At 40.7% G+C, this 23,119-nt stretch overlaps 1 protein-coding gene across 2 annotated transcripts in view; it reads right to left on the bottom strand.

Annotated features, from left to right (window-relative positions):
• Positions 1–23,119, bottom strand: part of thsd7ba (thrombospondin, type I, domain containing 7Ba) — a 164,762-nt gene that overhangs the window by 79,494 nt on the left and 62,149 nt on the right. For both annotated transcript variants that reach the window (XM_058622672.1, XM_058622671.1), the window contains exon 4: positions 780–1,647. In XM_058622672.1, coding sequence (XP_058478655.1) covers positions 780–1,647 — 868 coding nt within the window. The remainder of the gene's footprint in view (positions 1–779; positions 1,648–23,119) is intronic.

Genomic DNA, 23,119 nt, shown 5'->3' with positions numbered 1-23,119 from the left:
TGGTGTCACTTTACACCAAACAGATGGTGTCGTGGCATTAAGTCAATATAATATACATGCAACGATTTTCTCTCGGCTTGAACAGAAAGCACAGGATGAGATGTTGTTTATGAGTGTGTGTGTGCGAACACGTGTGTGTGTGTGTGTTTTCTTTGTGTGCGGGAAAAAAAAATCCATTCTTATCAAATTGAAATACCAGAGTTAGCTCAAACACAGACAGCAGGGGAGCAACACTTGACATTTAACACAGTAGTCGCTCACCATCCTGCCAGCGTTATAGCGAAACACAAGCCCTCCCATAATTTACTTATAATTGAATAAATAACCTCCATCGATGGAAAAACCATTTGAGTTCAGTGGATACACCGCCATATAAAGAAAACATCCCACTGAGACCACGAGAGCGGATGACCACTGATCATTCCCCGCTCATTAAAAAATACGAGATTGGATGAAACACAAAAACAATTAACTCTGCCAGGGCTATTTCACCTCACAGACACCCACATTCAGCAGCAAACCCTGCGCTCACTGCACCCTCTGCTACACCAGCGGATAAAGAGATTAATGTAAGATGAATCCATTTATCTGTACAGTACTGTTCCCAAGACAAACTCATTCAGCCACTGAGCTTCCATTATAATCTCAGACTTGCCTTGGACCTTTAGCAATGCCCTTCTTTTACACCCATTCCTTTTGTTTCCCATAATTTCATGAAGACTGAGCTCTTTAATTCTCCCCGTGTAAAAGGCACCTTGCATCGCTTGTGAAAGGCTTACCTCAGCATAGCATTTTTGCCATCACTCCTTGTGCAGCGGACTTGTCTCGTCTGGTATCCCACCTCCAGTTCCCAGGACATGTGGTTTGTGTCGTGTGAATGAGCATGGTGATGGTGGTGGTGGTGGTGGTTGTGGTTGTGATGGTGAGAGGTCAGTGTGTGCTGTGAGACAGTGTTGTTCTCTGTGGCGCCGGTGCTAAAGTCCACTGTGGTCCTTCCACTTAACAGGGCGTCCTTGTGATGGGGTAGTCGGCACTCGCTCCAGGCTCCTACTCTGAGGGTGTACTGGTACTCGCCCTCGCCGGCATGGCAGTTGACGGGGCTCGAGCAAGTCCTAATCTCAGTCAGGTTGGGGCAGTTTGCGCCGCCATACATCGGCGTGGCCAGGACATGTCGAGTCCGATGTTGCAGGCCAGAGCCACAGGTTTTGCTGCAACTTGACCAGGGGGTGAAGTGTGACACCACACAGTCCTGGGGACACGGGATGAGGCACGCCTGTTCCACCAGTGGTTTCTGAGAGAAGAATTCACATATCCTCAAGGTGACTGTGGTGCGGTTTGACGTGCGCACACAGTGGACTTGGCGCCTCTGGATGCCATGCTGTGCTGTGATGCACTCCGCTGTCCTCAGCTTCAACTCATTGGAAAAGAAAGGGACAAGAACACAGCTGCCCCAGTCAGACACCTCCCACTCAAAGAGGTCCTGGTGCCAGTCACAGACCTTAAAGCAAGGTCGCTGGCTCGCTGGCTTTTCCACGCGCTGGCAGTGGGTATGGTGGGTCGTCCAGCCCTCCATGTGGACACACCATATCGTCCTTGTCTGAACCCCACCAGACCCACACACCTCCCCAGTACACTGACTCCACTGACCTGCAAACAAAGAAAGGGGGGTTTTCATTACTATCACAAGTTTTAACCAAATAAAAAATGCATTTGCTGGTAGCTTGCAATCAGCCAAAATTCAAGGCCATTAATAAAACCTTCATGATTGCTTTATTCATGAACTAAGAAAGAAACAAATGAAGAATAAATAAGTTCTTTGGCACAGATGACTAAATTCACTTGGGGTCTTGATCCCAGCTGATAAATATCTTCTGTTATGTCTTAGGCGTGGCCAGCAGATAGGTATGGTATCAAAGTCTCTAACTCTGGTTTTTTTGCTTTGGATTTTAATTTAAATTAAAAAAAACAACAACGATTAACTTAAAGCCAGTGAAAGCAGCCTGTCTGCAGAGAAGAAATACTGCACATGGAAGGATTTTATAGATTTCTTTAAACAAAGACTAATGATTTTCATTAAACATAATGTAGACCAACCAAATAGATACAATGGATTTTGCTGTGGTCACACTTCTTGTGGATTTGAGTTATCTTAATGTGCAGCTAATTATGTGACTGAATTCATTTATGAATACAATCACGACTGCTCTTCAAAACGACTGAATGGAATTTGGTGTCTTGTTTAGACCGGATGAACCTTACCGTTTATGAGCATTTATGCCACTTAGTGCAGTTTGTTTGGGTCAGTGTGAATGAGTCCAATACCTCAAAGGTGTACCAAGGAACTGGACTCTGGTCCACTTAAAAGAGGGGGTCTCAGACCACGTGCAAGTGAGCTCTGGACTGATTTGCAGCATTTAAAGCTACAACCACGGTGTTCTCATTCACATCACCCATCATGAGGACATGGGAGAGAACCAGTGATGGATGGAACTGAAAAAGACACCAACTCTTTCCCCGCCGCACATTTAGTCAAGCATCATCACCCTGGATCTTCTATCAGGTGTGGACCAATCAAGCAAAGTACCATCACGCTGCCCTTAATGAGTTATTCATAATTTACAAGGCACAATCCAAAGAGCAACACAGTTTTCTTTTTCGTATATTAAATGATTTAGAAAGTGCTCACAATATCACAGATGGGAAAGTGCAAATGGCAAACGTATGCTTCATTACTGGTCATTTCTCCCAAGGAGTGAAAGTTCATTTGTTTGTATAAATGAGTTAACAGTCAAGGTGACAGGTTAAAGTGTTGATTGGTCTGTATTTCAATAAAAAAAACTCACATTTCTGCTCCAGACTGTGGAGGGAAACTATATAAAACATGGTGCCATGCTAAGTGTTACACAACTCCAGGTAAGAGTAAGCAGCCAAGTTAAGCTGCAGTTAAAATTGGTGCAAAATTCACTTTTCACTCCCCATGAAAATGCCCAGTCCAATCAATTTCACAGAGTTAAGTTCTGAAAGAAAAGCAACATACATTTTTAGCAACTCACCATTATACAAGAGTGAAAATGTGGCTCATATTTGCAGAATGAAACAGAATCACAAATCAACAAAGCATGTATGGCAACAGCATAACAGCAATCTGTCATTTTCCAGTTCTCAAAAAATGGTAGATGTATAGTCCGTGGTCACAAAGGCAACAGAACTGCTTATAATATCCCCAATTGTGGGAAAAACCTGTTTCTGCTTCAAAATGTGGCTTACAATAGACAACCTCCCTGACTGCAAGCTGACCACAGCCACCTTTAGAATAAAACTCCACACTACCCACACTCTGGCACTCAGAGTGTGGCAACTTTTGACATTTGGAGCTATTTGGGTTCAAAATGTAGCCAATCTTTCACAGTACAAAATGTTTATATAGAGCTCCAGATGCCACCCGACTCAGTTTGCGAGAATTTCACATTTTATGGAACACTCTCCAGACTGAACTGAAAATGTCTGACTCGATTTCCACTTGGAACCTTTTATTCTATCTTATTAGACAGACCACACAAAAAAAACCATTAAACAGTGCCTGTGTTTTTAAATCATTACTGTGACCTCAACTCTTTCACTCTTGAACAGGTCACCCTTGGAAAATAGATTTCAATCTCAATGGATTTTTATCTGGTTTAATAAAGGCTAAATAACATAAAATAAAATAAAATAAAAAGTTTTATTGCCAAAGCTGAAGTTGGCATCCAGATTCACAGCTCCCCAGTTGGCAGTTTAGGGGGAAACCTATAGAAGACATAACTTACAAGACTCATGTCCCCCTCCTTTCTCATCTTCTTTCCGCTTCTCGCTTTAGGGGTCGCCAAAGCAGATCATCCGCCTCCATCTCACCCTCTGTTACAGCAACTGTCCTCTTTTCCTCTCTGGTTTTCCTCTTTTCCCTCCTGCCTGGCAGCTCAATCGTCAACACCCTTTGTCCAATAAATTCACTATCGATCACTAACAATCATGTCCCTAACTTTGTCAAATAAAATAAAGGTTTTATTGATGTCATAGTGTGTTTTGAAATTCAGTTAGACTTTACATACACACACTTTAATGTCATCAAGAAGTGTAAAAAAAACGTGACGTAATGTAATGTTTCCCTTACGTTTCCCCTTAACCGCCGACTGGGAAGCTGCAAATCAGGATGCAAGCTTCAGAGTTGTGATTAACGACGGTCCCCGTTATGAGGTGATCACTCTACAAGAGGAATCTGTTGCCTGAAGGTTCTAATTCCTCCATCTTGCTCTGAGTGTGTTTCACAGCAGTGATCCACCTCTGTGCTCCTCAGGATCTTTTGTTATCCAGCAAAAGGCTTTCTCATTAGCCTGTCCTGACATATTGCCAGGTATATATGCTGCCGGTGATATACATCTACGGACATGATGAGAGTGGTTGCCCCAATGGTGTTACCATGGTTGCGTGTCATAAGTTACCAGAGCTCTGTGTGGATCTCATGCCCCCCCCCCCCCCCCCCCCCCCCCCCCGCTGCACTACTACTTTAATTGCTTTTTTTTTTGTCGTTTTGTTTATCAATTAACTTGTAATTCAGAAACCCAATCCAAAAAAGTATAAAAGGTTCATGTTGATGGATTTGTTCAACTCTTCACCTAATTGTCAAAATATGCAGACCTAAATCTAAAAGGGAAAAAAAAAAAAATGTAATCACTTGGCTGATGTCACGTGTGCTTATCATCCAGATACTTTGCCACATGCTATGAAAAGCATAATTTGATTTATTTCTTCTAATTGGAAGTAAATTGATGCAATAATGAGATCCCACTGGTTCATAAATTGCTTTCGAATGACAAAAAAAAAAAAGAAAGAAAAAAAAAAAGTCATTTTTGTGCCAGAGAAGTCACTTGTTAACACTTTGCTCCCTGGCTGATTGTCATCACAACAATGCCGCTATGAAGCAGTAGATCGCTGCTTAAAGGGACATATTTCAAACTGCTGAATTCTTTCATAGCTCATCAGAGCACATAATTGAGTTTATTAGTCTTAGCTTTGCTGTGGTAATGGAGACTTGCAGGGTAACTAAAATCATTATCATTCATTAAAGAGATGTTCTTGTATCATGCACTGACTGTTCTGACGCAATGCAGCACACTGGAAATGTGCTACTGATGACAAAGCTCAAAGGTAAAGAATTTGCATAATTTATTACTTTCAATTACAGAAGTGGTCTTGTTTTTTTTTTTTTGTTTATTTGGGTTTTTTTTTTGCATTATAAAGAACATCAAATGATTTGTCCACTAGGTCGGAACCGATAGGAAACTGAGAAATAATCTCAAAGAGCTGTGTTCATTTATCATGCCATTGTCTTTCTTCACAATGCAGCTGACATTGGTGAAGGCAGTAGCAGAGTGGCCACCACAAAAATCAGGACTTGTTTTTTTTTTTTTTTTTACCGATGAGTGGGTGACTGGTTGAGAAAAAAGAAATAATGGAGAAAGAGAGAATGCGGGAGAGAGATATTACTGTGTTGTGGTGGTAAGTGCGGCGCGTGCAGCCACAATGTCGCGCACATCTGTTTACCTCTCCAGGTCTGAACATTCTGCTAACTGAGGAGTTATTGAGGCGGCCAGCAATAAACTACCTCTGACTCACTTTACATGAATAACATAGTGAGTCAAGCAAAAAAAAAAAAAAAACTTTTGCAAGCATCTGAGAGGCTCACAGAAATAAAGTTAAAAAAAATCCAGAAAAAAACCCCGAAATTCTTCAACTCGCTGTGTATCAAGCAGTAGTGACTCAGCAGACAGCGGAGAAGGAGCAGAGCGGCAGAGTTGGTTCAGTGTAGACATCAGTCAAAGTCTGAGTTCATTTAGCAAGGGAGCTGTGTTCCATCCTGCTTTCATCAGAAATCATAATAACGAATACAAGTGGAACTTTGTAGCGTGAACAATTTCCATTTGTTTACTCCTTTACTACAATTCCAGTTCATCACATTCTTTATGTTTGGTAAAGAACTTTGTGTCAATACTAGTTAGTTTCTGTTGATTCTTGAAAGCATGTAGACACTGCATTTTTCTGGACTCTAATAAGAAATATGTCATGCACATCTTACATTATTTGGCATGTTTAACAAATCAGTGCAGTAAATGAAGGTTAAATGAACTCAATTCATCTCTATCGCTCAACACATGAAGCAATGCCTTTTCTTTTCCATTTACAATCCAGGCAACACATGGTTCCAAGTATGACCTATACGTTACAGGTGGTATATAAAATGTTGCCCGGCATTAACATTAAAGAGAGCTGCACACAAGATGGAGGGAAAAGTTTCAACTTGACTGAAGACACCACAGGATGATTCAGGGCCCTTCAGGCGGGTTTGTCGGTTTTACATCGCTTCATGCTCCGAGTACTCCATGCTTCGTTATGGTCAGCACCATCTCGGGCCACAGCAAACTGACATCTATCAAGCCAGACACATGGGCTTTAGTTTCTACTATCTGTTCTGTTTTTTTTTTTTCTTCCCATTTTTGAATTATGCAGTGTTATTTAGAGGTCAAATCACTGGTGCTTGAAGTGAGCTCACATTAGCCTTCCTAAACAAAAGGCCATCTGTAAATGAAGGCTCGTTGTTTTGTATGAGCTGCCTTGAAAGTGGCTGCATTAGAAATAAGTAAATAAATAAACAAGAAGGCGCATGCCGTAACTGGAGCGGCGATGCTCGGGCACAAAGCAATTTGAAAAAAGGTGAACCGGCACCAGAAAATGCGCGCATTGAACAGCACATTTGATGACATTCTCAGGGTAGTACGGGTCACTGACTACTAGATTTTCATTCATTAGTTTGCATTTTTGAAAGCCTATTTTTTATTTAACTGAACTATTACGGCTGCACGCCAGCTTGAACTCCAGTTGAGAATGATGTGACGTGCCAGGCTTTTTGTTTACAACTCTCACATGGAGCTGATGCGCTTTGAACAAGACGCACATCATGTTCCTGTCAGAGGGAGAGAGGAGGCTATGGCAGGTCCTCACCGTCATGATGCTGCATCTGCATCTGCAGACACACACTCAATGAGATGGTAAACGATCAACTGTGATTTTACAAAAGTGTGGTAATACGCATGCTTCCACCATTACTGCATGGTAATGTGGCTCAAAGAGACAGCCTCAACGTAATCAAAGGTGAAAAGACCAAACAAATCTTGTATGGGATACACAACCTAAAAAAGACATTAAAAGCCCTTCATAAAAATAAGTTATTAGCAATTCACAGTTGAGCTGAAAGACTTTCAGTGCCAACGCAGCACATGTCCTTCCTGCTCTCTCAGCCAAGTGTGCTGCACTCGCAGTCACTGATGGTACTCTTTCATGCAGCCACACTTTCAATGGTGGTGTTTTCCAACTGTGCCAGAATATGTGTGTGTGATTTATGGAGGTGTGATTGGGAGTGATTCTGCTGCCAGGGGAGCCAGCTAACACAAGCACTAGTTCATCTCCTAAGCTCTGAATAATCACTCTCTCGATCTGTCAGCATTAGCATCTGTCAGGGCCTCAGGAGGAACCAGTCGCCCACAGCTCCTTCATTCCTGTCGCACTTAGTCACCTTGCTTACACCTCCAGGGTACCGCAAAGCCTGTGGGGCCAAAACTATATTTACTATTCCATTTGCATCCCGTTACAAAAAAAAAAAAACACACAGAAAGGGCAAAAAGGCTGAGCAAATTACACCACAGTGTGGGTAAAGAACAGGAATTAAACCCAGCCCAGTGTTGCATGACTAAACACGCATTCTCTTGTTCAGCACTGCTCAGCTAAATCTTTAAGTTGGACAAATGATAGCAAAGCTGCACAGCAACAACAACAACACAACAAAAGCAATCTCGACTATGCCCCACAACCAGACCGACAGAGACAAAGCAGGAAGCAAACAACAGAGCAGTCAACTGTCCCCGAACCAGCAGCAAGCAATGCTCTATCCAAAAAGCAGAAAAACAAAATAAAGAAAATACTACTACCACCGCATCTTTCTGTTCGTTTAATTTTGGTTAAATCGGAGTCAATTTAGTTTGATTTATTTTTCCAACGCCATGTGATTGTTTTGCATAAGATAAGAAAATGCTATAAAAACATCCACTGCTTTGTTTGCTGACATTTGTCCATATTCTTACTTCAATGTATTCATTTTCGAATAGTTAATTTTAACAACAAGCTGCCAGTAGAAGGAAGCAACAGCCCCAGATTTTTAGTTTCATGTTGATCAACATGAGATTCCCTTGGTTTTACAGTGACACAAAAAGGAGCTCATTATGTTTTTCCCTCTGTGTTCCAGCTTTTTATATGCCTGATAAGCATCGACTCGGTTTACTCCCTCTCCATTCCCTCCTTCCCTCCCTGATTCAGTTTGACTGTTTGGATACATACATCCTTTGTTAAACACTTTGTAATTAAATGATACCTATGCCACTGAGCCTCATTATGCACAAGAGCTGTCCCCCATGCCACATTTCCATCAACAGTAATTCATGAGCAGCACGATGCATCCTCAATTACAGCATTCATATATGCAGAAAATCTGATTATCATCAGGCAGTCAATCCACATCGGGAAGACCAGAATCAGCACATTTCAACCAGCTTAACAGTTTTCAAAGAAATTTGTGAAATATGAGCTTGAGAATTAAAAACTCCTCACAGGGGATAATCGATGAGCAAGAAAAAGAGTGACAACATAGCCCTGAGGACCTGCAGGTAAATACGAGAAAAGAAAGAGCAGCAAATGGGAGAGGTCCGATCTCCCTATTTGAATACAAATCATGTATTTCCATAAATTTTCAATAACGGAATGCATTACAGCATTTGTGTTTTGGCTTAGGATACTTAGTTCAGCTTATATTATAGTGAGACAAAGCCTCAAATGCAGCTTCAATTTCCACACTAATGAATTACTTATCATGGGGCTACAAAACTATACACATGCCCCCAAAGGGCTTTCGTTACAATTAAGCATTCAGGCCTCCAGCGTCAGTGCCAGACCTACTTGAACGCTTAATCACAAACCGAGTGGCCAGCAGTATAAACAAGACAGGACAAACATATATTGTGAACACGGAGTGATCCACATTTGAGCCAATCAGTAGCTAACCAAATAAGCACTGTAATGTACACCACTCTTAAGCAAGAGACAATTATGTGTGACAGACAGACACACAAATAAATATGCAGACTGCAACTGATGAATATAGTCTCTAGTCTCTATTTCCACCGGGTGTGTGTTGTTTCAGTTGTGTGTGTTTTTTTTTTAAATAAGTTATTTTTGCACACACACCAATTAGTGATTGTGAATTTTACCTCTGAATTTAACCCATCCTTGTCACACACCAGTAGAGAACCCCCACAAGGGGATTGGGTGCCTTGCTCAGAGGCACCCTAGGGTCTTGACCCATCCTGAGTTTTGAACCAGTGACCCTCTGGTTACAAACTCAATGTTTTTCCCCTTGGGCTGCCATGAGAAAGAAGTCTTATCACAAAATGCAGCAGCCACAAGCTCCTCAGCTCTGATTTTTCTCAGATCAATACGACTGCAATCTGTCATTTTAAGACCTTCAGCCAGTATTCATATACAGTCACTTTGTGTTATCACACACAGATTCAGGGACTATAGGGCCCAATATTACTGTACTGCAATTACAGTATTGTTATTTGTCTTTGTTTTGTCATACGCTGAAGATCATCCATACCCAATATTGACATTGTAACTTTTATTGTAACAGTTTCCGTTGCATGTAAACTTAATTATTAAGTATTAGTGCCTACTGTTTACAATTCTTCACCATTAGCAGCTTGTGAATAATAATGTCCAGCATTTAAAATACTTTATTATTCTGTGTTTATTTTTTTTCCCGACACTTAAAGTGGCACAAGATGGGAATTTCAGATCAGCAGATAAAGTGCTGATATGGATCTCGTATCAAACTAATAGTCATCAGTCATCATTGTTACCAGTATCTAACAGTAGTTTTATAAAGACTTAATTGTCTTTGTAATGAGAATAAATCCAGTCTTATCAGAGTCAGTAGATTCATAGACTTGGGTCAGACACACACACACACACACACACACACACAGAAAAAAGCCTGTCTTCAGATGGCGCTCAGTTTGTACTCTCTCAATCCAACCCAATCCAGTCTAATTTATTTATAAAGCACATTTAAAACAACAAAGTTGATCAAATTGCTGTGCAGTAAACATGCAAAGCATTTAAAGAAACATAAAACATGAACAGAGCACGTCTCGCATTTAAAGTGTAAAACAAAATATAAGACACACTCGGCAGTAACTCCCACTGTGTCAAAAGCCAAGGAGAATAAATGCTTTTTTAAAAACAGATTTTAAGACAGATTTATTTAACTGCTGTGCTCTTGTTCACTTGAACTTCACATTACAATATGTGCCTTTAGATAGCAGATATTGGTACTGACTGATCAGTTTTCAGTTTTTTCATACAATATGGCAAAAAAAAAGCAAAAAAACATTATCACAATTAAAAATGTTCAAGTTAGTCAATATAGATAATTTTCATGATAAATGTTGGACAAAATTTTTTTTTGATTTCTACTTGTCTCAAAGTGTGTTTGTACAAATATTATATATCATAATATAATATATTATATCATGTATTATACGAGTACTCTGCAATTCAGATATAATTTGATCAGTAATAGAAAAAACAACTCTTTGTTACTCAACCTTATTTCTGACCAAGTTGCTGCAGTCTTCAACTGAACATAGCATTTAAGCGGGTTCTACCACAACTGTACAAACCAGTTGTTCTCAGGGGGCCCCTTCTCTGTTCAAGGCCCCAGGCGATTTCTTGCTTTCCATACCCTGTTGCAAAGCACTTGACTGAAGTGTCAGTACTTTTAGATGCTTTCAGACCTGCATTAAACTCTGGAGATGCTCCTGCCAGCTTCCTAGTATAATCTCTGGTTATTGTCTGAGAGAGAACACAGCAGGAGAAAATTCTGGAGGATGCACAGTGAGTGAATGGACAAGTGCTCATGTGCTGCATGCTCGAGTGAGGCACCAGCCCCTCTCGTCTGGAAGATTGTGAAGGTGTCGACCCCAGACACTCTCCCACTGTGTTCGTTAAATGCAGACCCTTGGCATCGCTTTACAGATGCACAGGTTCTCCCTTCCCCCTTCTGCATCTGAAAGACTCGTACTGACCTCAGTCTATTTCTTGACCCTTACCTAAGTCTCAGTCCTATCCTGGTCCTTAACCCCTAGCTTCATATCCGGATTTTTGTGTAGGTTTACATTGGAGTGCATTAAAAAGCCCCGGTGTCTTTCATTCAGACACGGAAGGGTACACTGCGCGTCTGTCAGGCGACACTGAGGGACGTGACAGATCGGCGGGTACATGGCGCTCTCGGGATGAGAATGGGTTGAAACGGCATACGACTGCTGATGAGGTATTGATGAAGTCTGAGTCTGCATTTTTGGTTTTTTAACCAGCTGCTCCATCATGACTGATGAGTGTGTCATTAAGGCATATTGTGGTTATGAGTATTTTGGCAAGTGCCTGTCTGTTTGGTTTTTGTCACATCCATAGCATCACAGCTATGCGTGATGCAGTGACAACATTGTACGGATGTGTAGTTAAGATGGAAATGAAAGCAGTGTTTAAATGTGAAGGTCCATCCTGTGAGTACATTTTATGGTTGGGCTGTTGACGCGTTGACGACTGGTTTGATCTCATTGGTCTCTAGTTTTTGTTCGACTTGCTTGCTTGAGTCACATTTGTTCCTTGAGCTTCTGCTCTGTATATCTAACCTGCCCCCGCCCACAGCAGAGGGCTGTCAGAGAGTTTCAAATGGATGCTGCTGAAAACACAGGGCCCTTTCTGTCAAGGCAGAAAAAAACAAACAAGCGAAGCTCAAAGCTTGGTGGATAAATAATTTAAAAAAACAGCGGACATGAACATCATTTTCGACAACATTTCTTGTGCTCCCATGTCCTCATGATAAACATTCTGGCCTCAGAGTTTTAGCAAAAAAAAGGAAAAAAAAAAAACAAGCCTTGTTTTCCTGTTGCTTCTCTACGTTGTGATAACACATTGCTTTGAAATTACCAGTCAATATTTGAGAACACGGTGACATTGGTATCAAAACTTTACTTTTCAAGCTGAGAGTGCTGTATAATTGCACTGGAAACCTATTTCAAAAAGGTCTAAATATGCCTATTGCTTTCCCAGACACACGCTGTTCCCAAACCCTGATGTAAATCAATTAACTCGTCACAACTCACAGGTAGCTCTTTGACAAGTTATTTTTTACTTAGGCAAAATTATTTGTCAGCTAAACTCGGCAGGAATCTGCTTCTCTAAACTCAGATTCTATGATAATCAGACAGATTGTGACAGGTCTGCTGTCTCTCTCCTAAAAGAACAAGTCAATAATCGTTTAGACAGTTTGACTGATATTTTAACCACACAACGCACACATTGCATTTTCTTTAAGATGTTGTCCGTACACACAGATTTGCGCCGTACACGTTAAGTGTAAATATCTCATTATTTTTAGTTCACTTCAAGACATAAGGAAGACGGTGGGTGCCAGCCTGAGGTGTGGCTCTACCTCTGCGATGATCAGAATCTTTTTTTTGGTGTAATTGCTTGTCTCATGTGGTCTCCTCAAGTCCCTGTACCGGCCTGTGTAGAGGTGACAAGTAATTGGATAGGATGTCATTCATTCCTCTGTCTCACTATCTTCCACTGACCTGGGATTTCTCTCCCGTAAGCACAGGAGCAGAACTAATGGCCATATCTGCAGGCAGCAACCTGAGGAAAGACCCCAGTGTTTTGATAATGCAGGTGACCGGGGCCAAGGCAGGACAGAGATAAAGTGACAATTGTATCTCTGGCAATGCAGCACAGCCTGTATTTGATATACTATCTGGAAGGAAGCAAAACAAAAAAAAACACACACACACACACACACATACTGTATGTATTGTTAGATTCAACAGTGCGGGAATTGGGGCAGTTATGATGTTTTTGTTATTAGTTATTAACTGTCTACAACAAAAAGATAGTCTTACATTGTCACCTACTGCAGCATTTGCAGAAATGATTTCAGATTTGTCATTATTAGATAACTGTGCAGGTGGGAACAGGAAAAATGCATCAGCTGGTTTGGGAACAACTGCTATTCAAGAGGGTGAAGCACGCCGACGTTTGTTTGGGTTCTCTCGGATCAAGCAGCTATTCCTGAAGGGTTGTTCTATTTCAAGTGTGAGGTGAAACAGGCAGGTTTGATCTATCACAACACAAACACAAAGCTGCAACTAATTTATGTGGTCCCCTGTCTAACTTAACCAGTGACCTCTGTAAGGCAAATAAACCTTAATGCAGTAAGTCGCAGTCTTTTCAAAGCAACTTTACTAATTACTTTTACCAATAACGGTATGAAACCTCCACGATGCCTTTGTCTTATTAATGTTATTAAATTATATTAGTGCCACAGAACCTGTGACTCAGTGGCGGACAAAGAAACTTTGAGACTTTATCACTGGTCACATCACCACTACAATGAAGTAGTGGAACAATAAAACACAACAGACATGCTTTGATAGGCCTATACATCACGGAGTGACAGGCCATAAAATCAAGCACTGAGTAATAGTGTGTTGGCAGTGTGCAATGAAATAACAACATCAGACATTTAACAGCTGCCTCACAAAATGTGCCTTTATGTGGTATTATAGGCAATAAGAAGAATAGTTAAAAATTATTTAAGGCATCTCTATTGTATACGAAATGCATCCTGATTGTTGCTAAATCCCAGAAAGAGGAAAGAGCGTCAACAAGCGTCCTTAATTGCAGCTTTAAAAATCAGGTCACTAGGACAAGATTGCAAACATGAATTCAAGAAGGTGCTCTACGCATGTGAACAGCTCACACGGTATTTTTAGAAGTGAAGTCACAGGGGCAAACAAACAGAGAAGCTCTTACATCGTCTACCGCTTTATCCTCCACATGAGGGTCATGGAGGGAGCTGGAGCCAATCCCAGCTGACAAAGAGCGAAAAAAGGAGGGGTACGCCCTGGACATCGCGCCAGTCCATCGCGGGGCAAACACAAAGAGACGAACAACCATTCACTCTCACATCCACACCTATTTAAAGTGTCCAATTAACCTCTGCGTGTTTTTGGGGGCTATGGGAGGAAACTGGAGGACACAGAGAAAACCCGTGCACACACAGGGGGAGAACGTGCACACTCCACAGAGAGAGGACCTTGGTCAAACCGGTGTTCAAACTGGTGACCTTCTTGCTGTGAGGCAACAGTGCCAGCCACTATTCTACCATGTGCCCCCCAGAGTGAACACATGAGGGAATAAATAAATACACTTTCACTTGACTGCATCCACAAACTGTCCTCCTCTCTCCTCACTCATCCACAAACATACAGAGGTCTTCAAGGGGAAATGGAAATACACCTTCTTAGTATCACGTGGTGATGCAATGGAAACATAATCATGAAACAATAAACACAGTTTCTGCTTATAGATCCCTCTATATATCTTACACACACACTGTTGCTTCTGATGAACTCGCAGTAAATTGTTTCCTGTTATGAAACATTTAAAGTTAAAGGAGGTATGACTTATTCTTTGGGCTCCACTGTCAATAAAGATGAATGTCTGGGAATAACGTACAATTTTGACATTAAAGCCTTTGCACCCACATAGACTAACTGCCAAGGGCAACTGTCTATTTGTTCAACGTCGTACCAACGCGACAGTCCCAGTATTGACATATTTACGCAATTAAGGAAGCCTTCAGTTGAATCGTTTCTGCAATTAACTTTTGGGTATAAAACATTTCTTCCGCCACATGAAAAGTATAATTAAGTAATACATCAGCAGTGATCTTTCAGTTCAACTGTCAGGGAGCGCACACAACAGTTGACAAACAAAGAGCTTGCTTTTGTTGAACTGGGCTTTTCACGTCCCAGATTAATTTAATATTAGAGTCTTAAATCAAAGCAATTTGATTTTAACCTACAATCAGCCACAAAATGGTCCCGCAGCTGAACGGATAATTCTGCGTGTCATGAGTCACATGAGGGTGTCGCCGGTGGAAGAAGTGATTACCCAGGTTAGGTAGCCTGTAGAGTATAACCTGCAGAAGCTAAATAGTTCATCTGCCCTCCATCAGTCATTCCTGCTCTCTTTGTCCCACAATTATTAATCAGAGGGTCGCCTCATTTTCTGGTCATCAGAGGAAGGTCAAATAAATAATGTCTTAGCTCATGATTTAGTACTCTGTATTCAGCGACAAGGAACCTTCTTTTGTTTTGCTGTTTTTGTTCGAAAAATACATCATCGAAATAATATGGCAAGCTTTCGAAGGTGAAATTGAAAAATTGCTCAATACACTCTGTCAGGCTGCCGAACATTATACCCACAAAATCACTTCAGCCAAAACACACAACACTGTCTCTGACCTGTCTTTATCAGGGATCAAAACAAAGCCGTCAGCCACTGTGCAGCCAGGGTAGCTGTTATCGCTAAGTCCATTAGAGATGTGCAGAGAGCTCTAATCCCATTCCTCTGGAAGACTTATGGGAGAGGACAGAAAACTATATAGTTTGAGGGTTCTGATATAGTTGGCCATGTACCTCCCTTCATTTCCTTGAGATAAAACGAAGGGCACAGCAGCTGTGGCATGCAAATAAGCCAGTGCTTAAAAGAGCTATGAAAGAATTCTTTGAATGACACCTTCGATGTTAGTTTTGTCCCGTGTGTGGTCGCAAACACGTGATCCGCCACTTTGGTTGTAAACATCGCAGCTTTTTATCTTACATTTACCCTTTAAGTGTCTATGACATTAATGTTTCTGAACGAATTGATTCCAAGTGGATCATTTTTAATCCCCATTCTAAACAGACCTCCCACTTTGGTTTGGAATGTGTTCACATGAAAGAACCGCAGATTAACTGTTAGTGTGGATTAACACATGTGATCCCTGTATGTGACTGAATGCTGTGGTAACAATAACAATATTTTCTACAGATGCAGAAAGGTTAAATGAAGAGGAAAAATCCAATGTTGTTAATTGATTAACGGAAGAAAATCTACATCAATACACATGACTGAATAACTCGGGATTATATATGAACTGAACACACTGTTTTCAAAAGTGACTCATATGAGCCTCTGAATCCCAATAGACTCAAACTGTGAAGTATGTCAGGATTATCACCCCTTGTTGAGAGTGAACTGTGTGTGAATTGTGGGAGTTAAGAGCAGGGGTGTCAAACTCATTATAAATCAGGGGCCACATACTGATCTCAAGGGGGCCCAGACAGTAAGATAACAGCATAACAACCTATAAACACCAAGAACTCCAATGTTTTCCCTTGGTTTTACATTTTATACAAAACATCTTATGGGAAACCTGAAAATGTTATGCTAGAGTTTACCATTTACACATGTGCATTTCAACGTACAGATCACAGTGGACCTACAAAAGGTACGAAACATTTAGTTACAGGTTATCTAGAACTAAATATTCTAGTATTTCACATTATGATTAGTACATGTCAAGATCTAGAACTTAATTTACTACACATCGGTGTAATATTCCTGAAACTAAAGTGGGAGCTCATAAAAATGCGACCCCAGGGGAAAAAGTAGGAATTAATGTATGTATAACTACAAAAGATACATTATATGCTCAGGTCTAGTTCGCTGGCATACTCACTGTTAAGATGTGGACATTCACTAGTTTATATTTAATTTTCCTTGTTAAAATTTGACCGGTCTGTATCTAGAGTGCAAGATTCCAAGATTTACCTTGCTTTATCCTTAAAATGTGGATCCCCACTGTTCCAGTGCAATGCCGTGGTTAACAGTGATCCTAATGGAGTTAAACAACACTTAAACACAGCAGGTAATGATGATTGTGATCTCCATTTCCGAGTGAGCAAAAATAGGACAAGGCAGTTTGCAGCGGATAAGCATGGCCACACACTCGGGAGAAACATGGTGTAAATGATGTTGCAGCCCACACCACAGTGGCAAAAACTGCGGGGAAAAAAAAGGCAAACACAAGTCTCAGAAAAAATGGAATATTCACCACATTACTTTTTGCTGCTTGATGCTACCTGCATTTATAATAGATAAAAACCTTTGTTTCTCAGCACAGCTAGTGAGGTGTTAATTGCTCTCTACGTGTAGATTTGTATCCACAGTGTTGTGTAACAATGACATTGTTACACGGTGTATTTCTGCGTCCCATTTTCCTACATGGTGTTAATTGTATGAAACATCCTAAGACTCAACTACAGCACAGTTTGACTCCTCCAATCTCACCCCCCCTGATTGCACATCTGGCTCAGGTCATAGTACCACACAAACAGCAACCATTCACTTATCATCTGCCCCACTGACACAGCACATGCTCAACAGTTCTGCTCTTAAGCTGCTTTCTGCGTGCAGTGTGTTAAAAACACAACGGAAAACACAGCACTGTCGTGCACCACAGCTGCACCACGAGGGAAAATATGAAACCATTTGTTCTGGAGGGAATAAAAGTATTGTGGATAAAGTTTAAGATATATAAAAAAACCAATATCCTTTAATCATTACTTGTAAACAAACATTTGCATTATATGGACATTAAAATTTAAGAATTATAGATACCCCTTGACAAGGATTCACAGGAAGTTGGATCATGAAAAATCTTAAGTTAAATATCCCCTCCTGCAGCAGCTCTCTCCCAGCGGGTTACTCTGAAAAGAACATGACATGTCGTTTTCTGTTTTTTTTTGTTTTTTTTTTCCTTCAGATTTTTTCCATTATACAGTACGCAGCTTCTCCATTTCCCACAAGAAATACTTGAAAACTACAGTACAAGTATAATTATTCACCAGTTCCTGCAAACACAGCAAAGACTATACATCTCAGCCAAAGCCCGAGAAGAGTTTTACAACCTCACACAACTCAGTGGATAGCATCACATCTTTAGAAAGAGTAGACAGTGGAAGCTGTGTGCATACTGTACACCGTATCAACAGACATCAGAAAACACATCCGTTTGGCTGCTTTATGGCATCAGATAGTTATACGGTCATCACACTGAAAAGGCATCGTCCTGTTGCCGCCATGTTTCACACAGGACGACAAACAGAGGCCATTATAATACCTCTACAGTGGAGGTAATAAAAGACCAAAGACCACTCCACAGATCCTAATTAAAAGTTCACCTCTTCTTTCCTCATGATTAAGTGCCGGGCGTGTGGGCCCGGGAAAATGATTAATGGCGCATTTAGCTTCTATTCATTTTGTGCCATTAGTTTATTTGACATCCTGCAAAACTTGAACTCGAACCATATTTCCTCGTATCCCGCTTTTGTGTGATACCCAAATATATTTGGGTCGTTTTTCTTCGAGAGGGATGGATGAGCCTAAAAACTGTTTCAGGAGGATGTTGAGCGGCTGCCTTCTTTTGCATATAATGATAAACGAAACATGTCTCCAGAGAGAGTATGAAGTGGATTGATATTTGTAAATGTGTGTTGCAGGGAAGGGAGAGAACAGCTCCAAACAAGTACCCTGAGAAGCCGGAGCGTTGTTTTGGTTTTTTTTCTAGGTGAGTGGAGTGAGGTAATGACTTCAGCATGCCATTTCTTTCCTGAGCATCATTGGTCAACTGATTACTGCAATGATCTGGCAGCCAATAGTTATGTTTTTGATAGCGTTGTTTTAATTGTGACTACTGAGCAGAACCGTCTACCGACTACTCGGAGCGTCTGCCAAATAGAAACGTAATTATAGCCGGGCTTTGATGTGGAACATGATGCATTGTTGCACTGTGTTTCTATTTTTATCCAGGTCTCATTGTATGTAAAATGCCATTTTAAACATAGTAATTGGGTTGAGTTAAAACAAGTGCTGTACTGGATGTGAGCTCATTTAAAGCTATAAAGAAACATGTTGTTTTTAATTACTAATTGAGAGTCAATAAAAAGCAAATACTGTGTCCACATATTTCTTCCTACTCTCTCATCACGATAAATAGGTGGTGGAGATAAAAAGTTATACTTAGTTTTCAACAGCTTTTGCTGGTCAAGGAGATCAAGACTTTTCAAGAATGTTCAGTTTAAGTGTAGGTGCAACAGAAGTCTTCCTGCAAGTGATAAAAACGCACAAGACTATAGCAAATAAATGCCGAGTTACACTGTACATATAGTACATTTTGAGTTTCTACCTAAAATGGGGCGTCCAGTCGTTGGTGATGTGTTGCATCTTTAGATTTTTCTGACTTTGTCACCAGTCACTCACTAAAGCCTCATGCTGCCGAATCAGCCAGTCTGAATGCATGAACCTTGATCAAGGAAAAGGCCCCAAGCAATCCCACAGCAAAACCCACCAGCAGCCTTTTCCCATCACTGCGGGTTTATCATTACACCAGTGTTCGCTCTCCTACTTAAACCTTATTGAAATGCAACTTCGTGAGCTGCTCGTCTATATCCCTGAACTGTAACCCCAACACATCCGCCCCCTTGAGATTCACGCAAGAAGTTTAAAACTTAGAGCGTTAAAACTTCCGCTTTATGAAATTCAATAATATAATAATAAATGCATCCAGGGTTTTGAAGGTTGTAGAGAAGTATTCCTGAGGTAAAGTCACTTTGCTGAGATGAATTGCTATAAAACCATTTGTACTTACCCCCCTGAAGACATTGAACGTCTTCTAAAGATCTGCAAAGTGGTATAAATTCAACATAATTGCAACTTCTGGAGTATTTTAGAACTAAGTCATACTTTCCCATAAACTCAAAATAAAGAGACTCTAAAATGACTATAATGCTGTTACCAATGCCTATGCTGAGCAACACTACAGGAGTGATTCTACATTGGTGGAACACGTTTTTGCAGCTTTTTTCGGTGTTGCCAAATTAGCGAGTTTTTCCTTCTGGCGACTTTTTCAAAAAAGGGTCTAGCGACAAATCTAGCAAGTCTTTCTGGTGCAAGTGGAGCCTTATAGAGACCCTGACGTCAAAGCATGTATCATTCTAAAGGTCTTTGCACACCAGACTGGATGAAAGTGCGAATAATCGGGATGCAAATTATGACGCACCCTCCGAAGCACATGAATTAATTATAAGGACGTGGGGGCGGGGGGGGAATTGCATCATGTTCTGTCTGCAACCAGAGCAGGTTTCACACACACTCAACTGCTGGACTCTTTTGAACTATTCTGAAGCTTGATTTCCACACACCATCCCGTTGAAGCTCCATTGCTCCACAACACGTTGTGTAATCGTAATCGTAAATTAAAATGAAATGGGATTTGGGAGATGTTAAATGTTTTGACAGTACGTCATTAACAACACTGAACAAGGGCTTTGAGGTGAGGTGGAAACACAAACCACACAGATTACCAGGAATTCTTCTCCCCCAGGTAAATAAGTTCCGAGTAATAAAAGTTCCTGGATATGTTGGTGGAAAACGGACTCTTGTTTTCCTATAATAAAAAATTCTAATGTTTAGCCAAAGCTAATAAGAGGTTCCAGCAGCCTCAGTGAAATAGCCTATATGTACCAGTATTAATCTCATAAACAGCTTGTAAAAGAAAGCAATTACAATGTAAGTGCCAGTTTATTTTGCCTGATAATTATACATTTAGATTGCGGTATAGTGGATGCCTTGTTTGTTTATTTATACGTTCATTCATTTTGTGCCGTTTAAAAAAAATAAAAAAAATAAATAAATGGCTCCCTTTCAAGAAAAGCACAACATTGCAAACCGTGGAGTGCTGACTACAAATAAGCATTCACTCAAAAATGTTGTCAGTCTTGCTTAAACAAAACCCAGAAACTATGTATTAGCAGAATTAATTAAATTGCTTTTCTTTGCCCATTAACTCCAATAGATCAATTCCGCTCTTCCTCTCTTCTCTAAAAGAAAACATTATTTAGCTGCTATGGCACGGCAGAGCAGATGAAAACGGACAAATTAGTTAAGCAAGCAGCATGCTGCAAAGATAGACACTGCGTAAACACATGATGAAACAATGCTGCATGACATATCAAAAGCCCGAGTATACTGCAAGCTACTGAAACAAGCCAACCTTATTTACTCTCATGTTTCTCACGCGCTTGTTTGTCATTGCATTTAATGACGATAATGATTTGTCTTATGAATCATGGAATGTTTAAAGAAACACAGATGCTAACTGGGGCAAAAAAACAGAGGAGTAGACTGCAGTTTTCCTTCCTCAAAACACCGACTGTTGTAATCTGTTAATCTTTCCGATATAAAAATGACATTTTAAGTGTATGGTGTTCATTAAAACTAAACCTAATGCTAATGAATCCTATTATTAGCCAGAAGCAAAAACTTTAGGGTCAGTCTCGATTGGTTGTTAGGAAGCGATTGGACCACACAACAGTTAAACATCATCTGAAAATAATTCTCCTAAGAAGCTTCATCTGGCTCAGGAGACACTTATCAATATAATAGGATTAATAGTCGTACCATTCCGTCATAGGTTGGAGTCAGAGTTATTAAAAGTCCTGCACAACCATGGAAAGCACACAAAGGAGACTGAATTATTCAGCACTGTGGGTTTACAACCTGTTTGGTATCTGCCTTAATCTCACGTTTGCTCCATTACAACTGTGGAACAAATTGTTTACCGACGTGGACACACTGGATTTCGCTCTTATTTTGATTTCCAGTGGGAACTGAGAAAAGCCTGTTTATTTTGAATCATACTTTGACCCTCTCTCTCTCTTTCTCTTGCCAAGTTAAGGGCAACTTGCCAAGAATGTTCTTACAAGCACTGTATTTTCCAAATGTTGAAAATGTTGCCCTTTGTACCATTCGTAAGTCATACCGAGGTGCTCGTGGTGAATAATAGATGTTCAAATAACAGGATTTTCAAAATGGAGACAGGAGTTCACATCATGATTCCTGTGTGTAGTTGTGATTTGCCAAGAGAAAGCCCTTTGGTAAAGGTTGAGTTGGCAAGATATATTTGGATTGCAATAATGTCTTGTGATAGCCTTTAAGAATATTGTAATGTTATCTGAGAGAGAACTTGACTTCTGTGCCTCCGCTGGGCTTTGTTTCTAGCCTTAGGGAAATCAGGCCCATGATTAGAGACACTAATCAATTACAGTTTAGAGAGAAGGCGTTCCTATTGGCTGATTCACTAAGCAGCTTCCCGAGAAATGAAAAAACAAATACAGTAAATAAATGTCTCACAGTATGTTATATTTAGAATATTTAACACATACAGGCAGTCATGGATTTACCATGCTACTATACAGCCCTGCTCAGATACATCGTAACATAGGAATATGTAGAGAAATGTGGTCTGGCAGTGGAATCTTACACTGAGTTACTGGTTAACCCTCTTATGAACATAAGGATAATGAGGCTGCCTGGATTTATATTGATTTTATGGCTGTAGTATTGTCAAAAGATGTTCAATGAGTGAGTGCTTCTGCCCCTTTCTGCTCCGTTTTCCAAGATAACTTTCACTTTGGATATCTGGCTGCTATTCAACCGTTTAGGAATAAGCTGACGTCACAAACGTGTGACGCGCAAGTGAATCTTGTCTGCGTTCGGACGGTCGTGCCACGGATACTGAGGGCTACCGTAAAGACAAGTATATGGGCGCAAAGCTCTATTTCTCTGCTTTCCGGTATCCATCCATCCATCCATCCATCCATCTTCAACCACTTTATCCTCCACACGAGGGTCTCACAGGGATGCTGTGCCAATCTCAGCTGACATAGGGCGAAAAGCGGGTCGGTCACACCCTGGACAGATCGGCAGTCCATAGTTTTGGAATTTTCTAGATATCACAAACGGTCTAGGAGTTACGGTACAGGTCACAGAAATGATAGGCAGTGGAGAGAGATAGGCAATGAAGCGACAGCTCCAGCATTTATAAAAGGGGGGAGGAGTCTGGGACAATGAGCCTCCCACTGGTTGGACAAGAAGGTGATGAAAACTTGCACCAGTAAAGCAAGCATGGAGTAAGAAAGCCAATGCAGTACATGGTGTTTGACCAGTGGGAACACTCATTTTATAACAA

The sequence above is a fragment of the Solea solea genome, chromosome 2 (assembly GCF_958295425.1).
Source record: "Solea solea chromosome 2, fSolSol10.1, whole genome shotgun sequence".
Taxonomy (NCBI): domain Eukaryota; kingdom Metazoa; phylum Chordata; class Actinopteri; order Pleuronectiformes; family Soleidae; genus Solea; species Solea solea.
The sequence above is the reverse complement of the archived record's forward strand: the minus strand, read 5'-3'. Positions and strand labels throughout refer to the sequence as shown.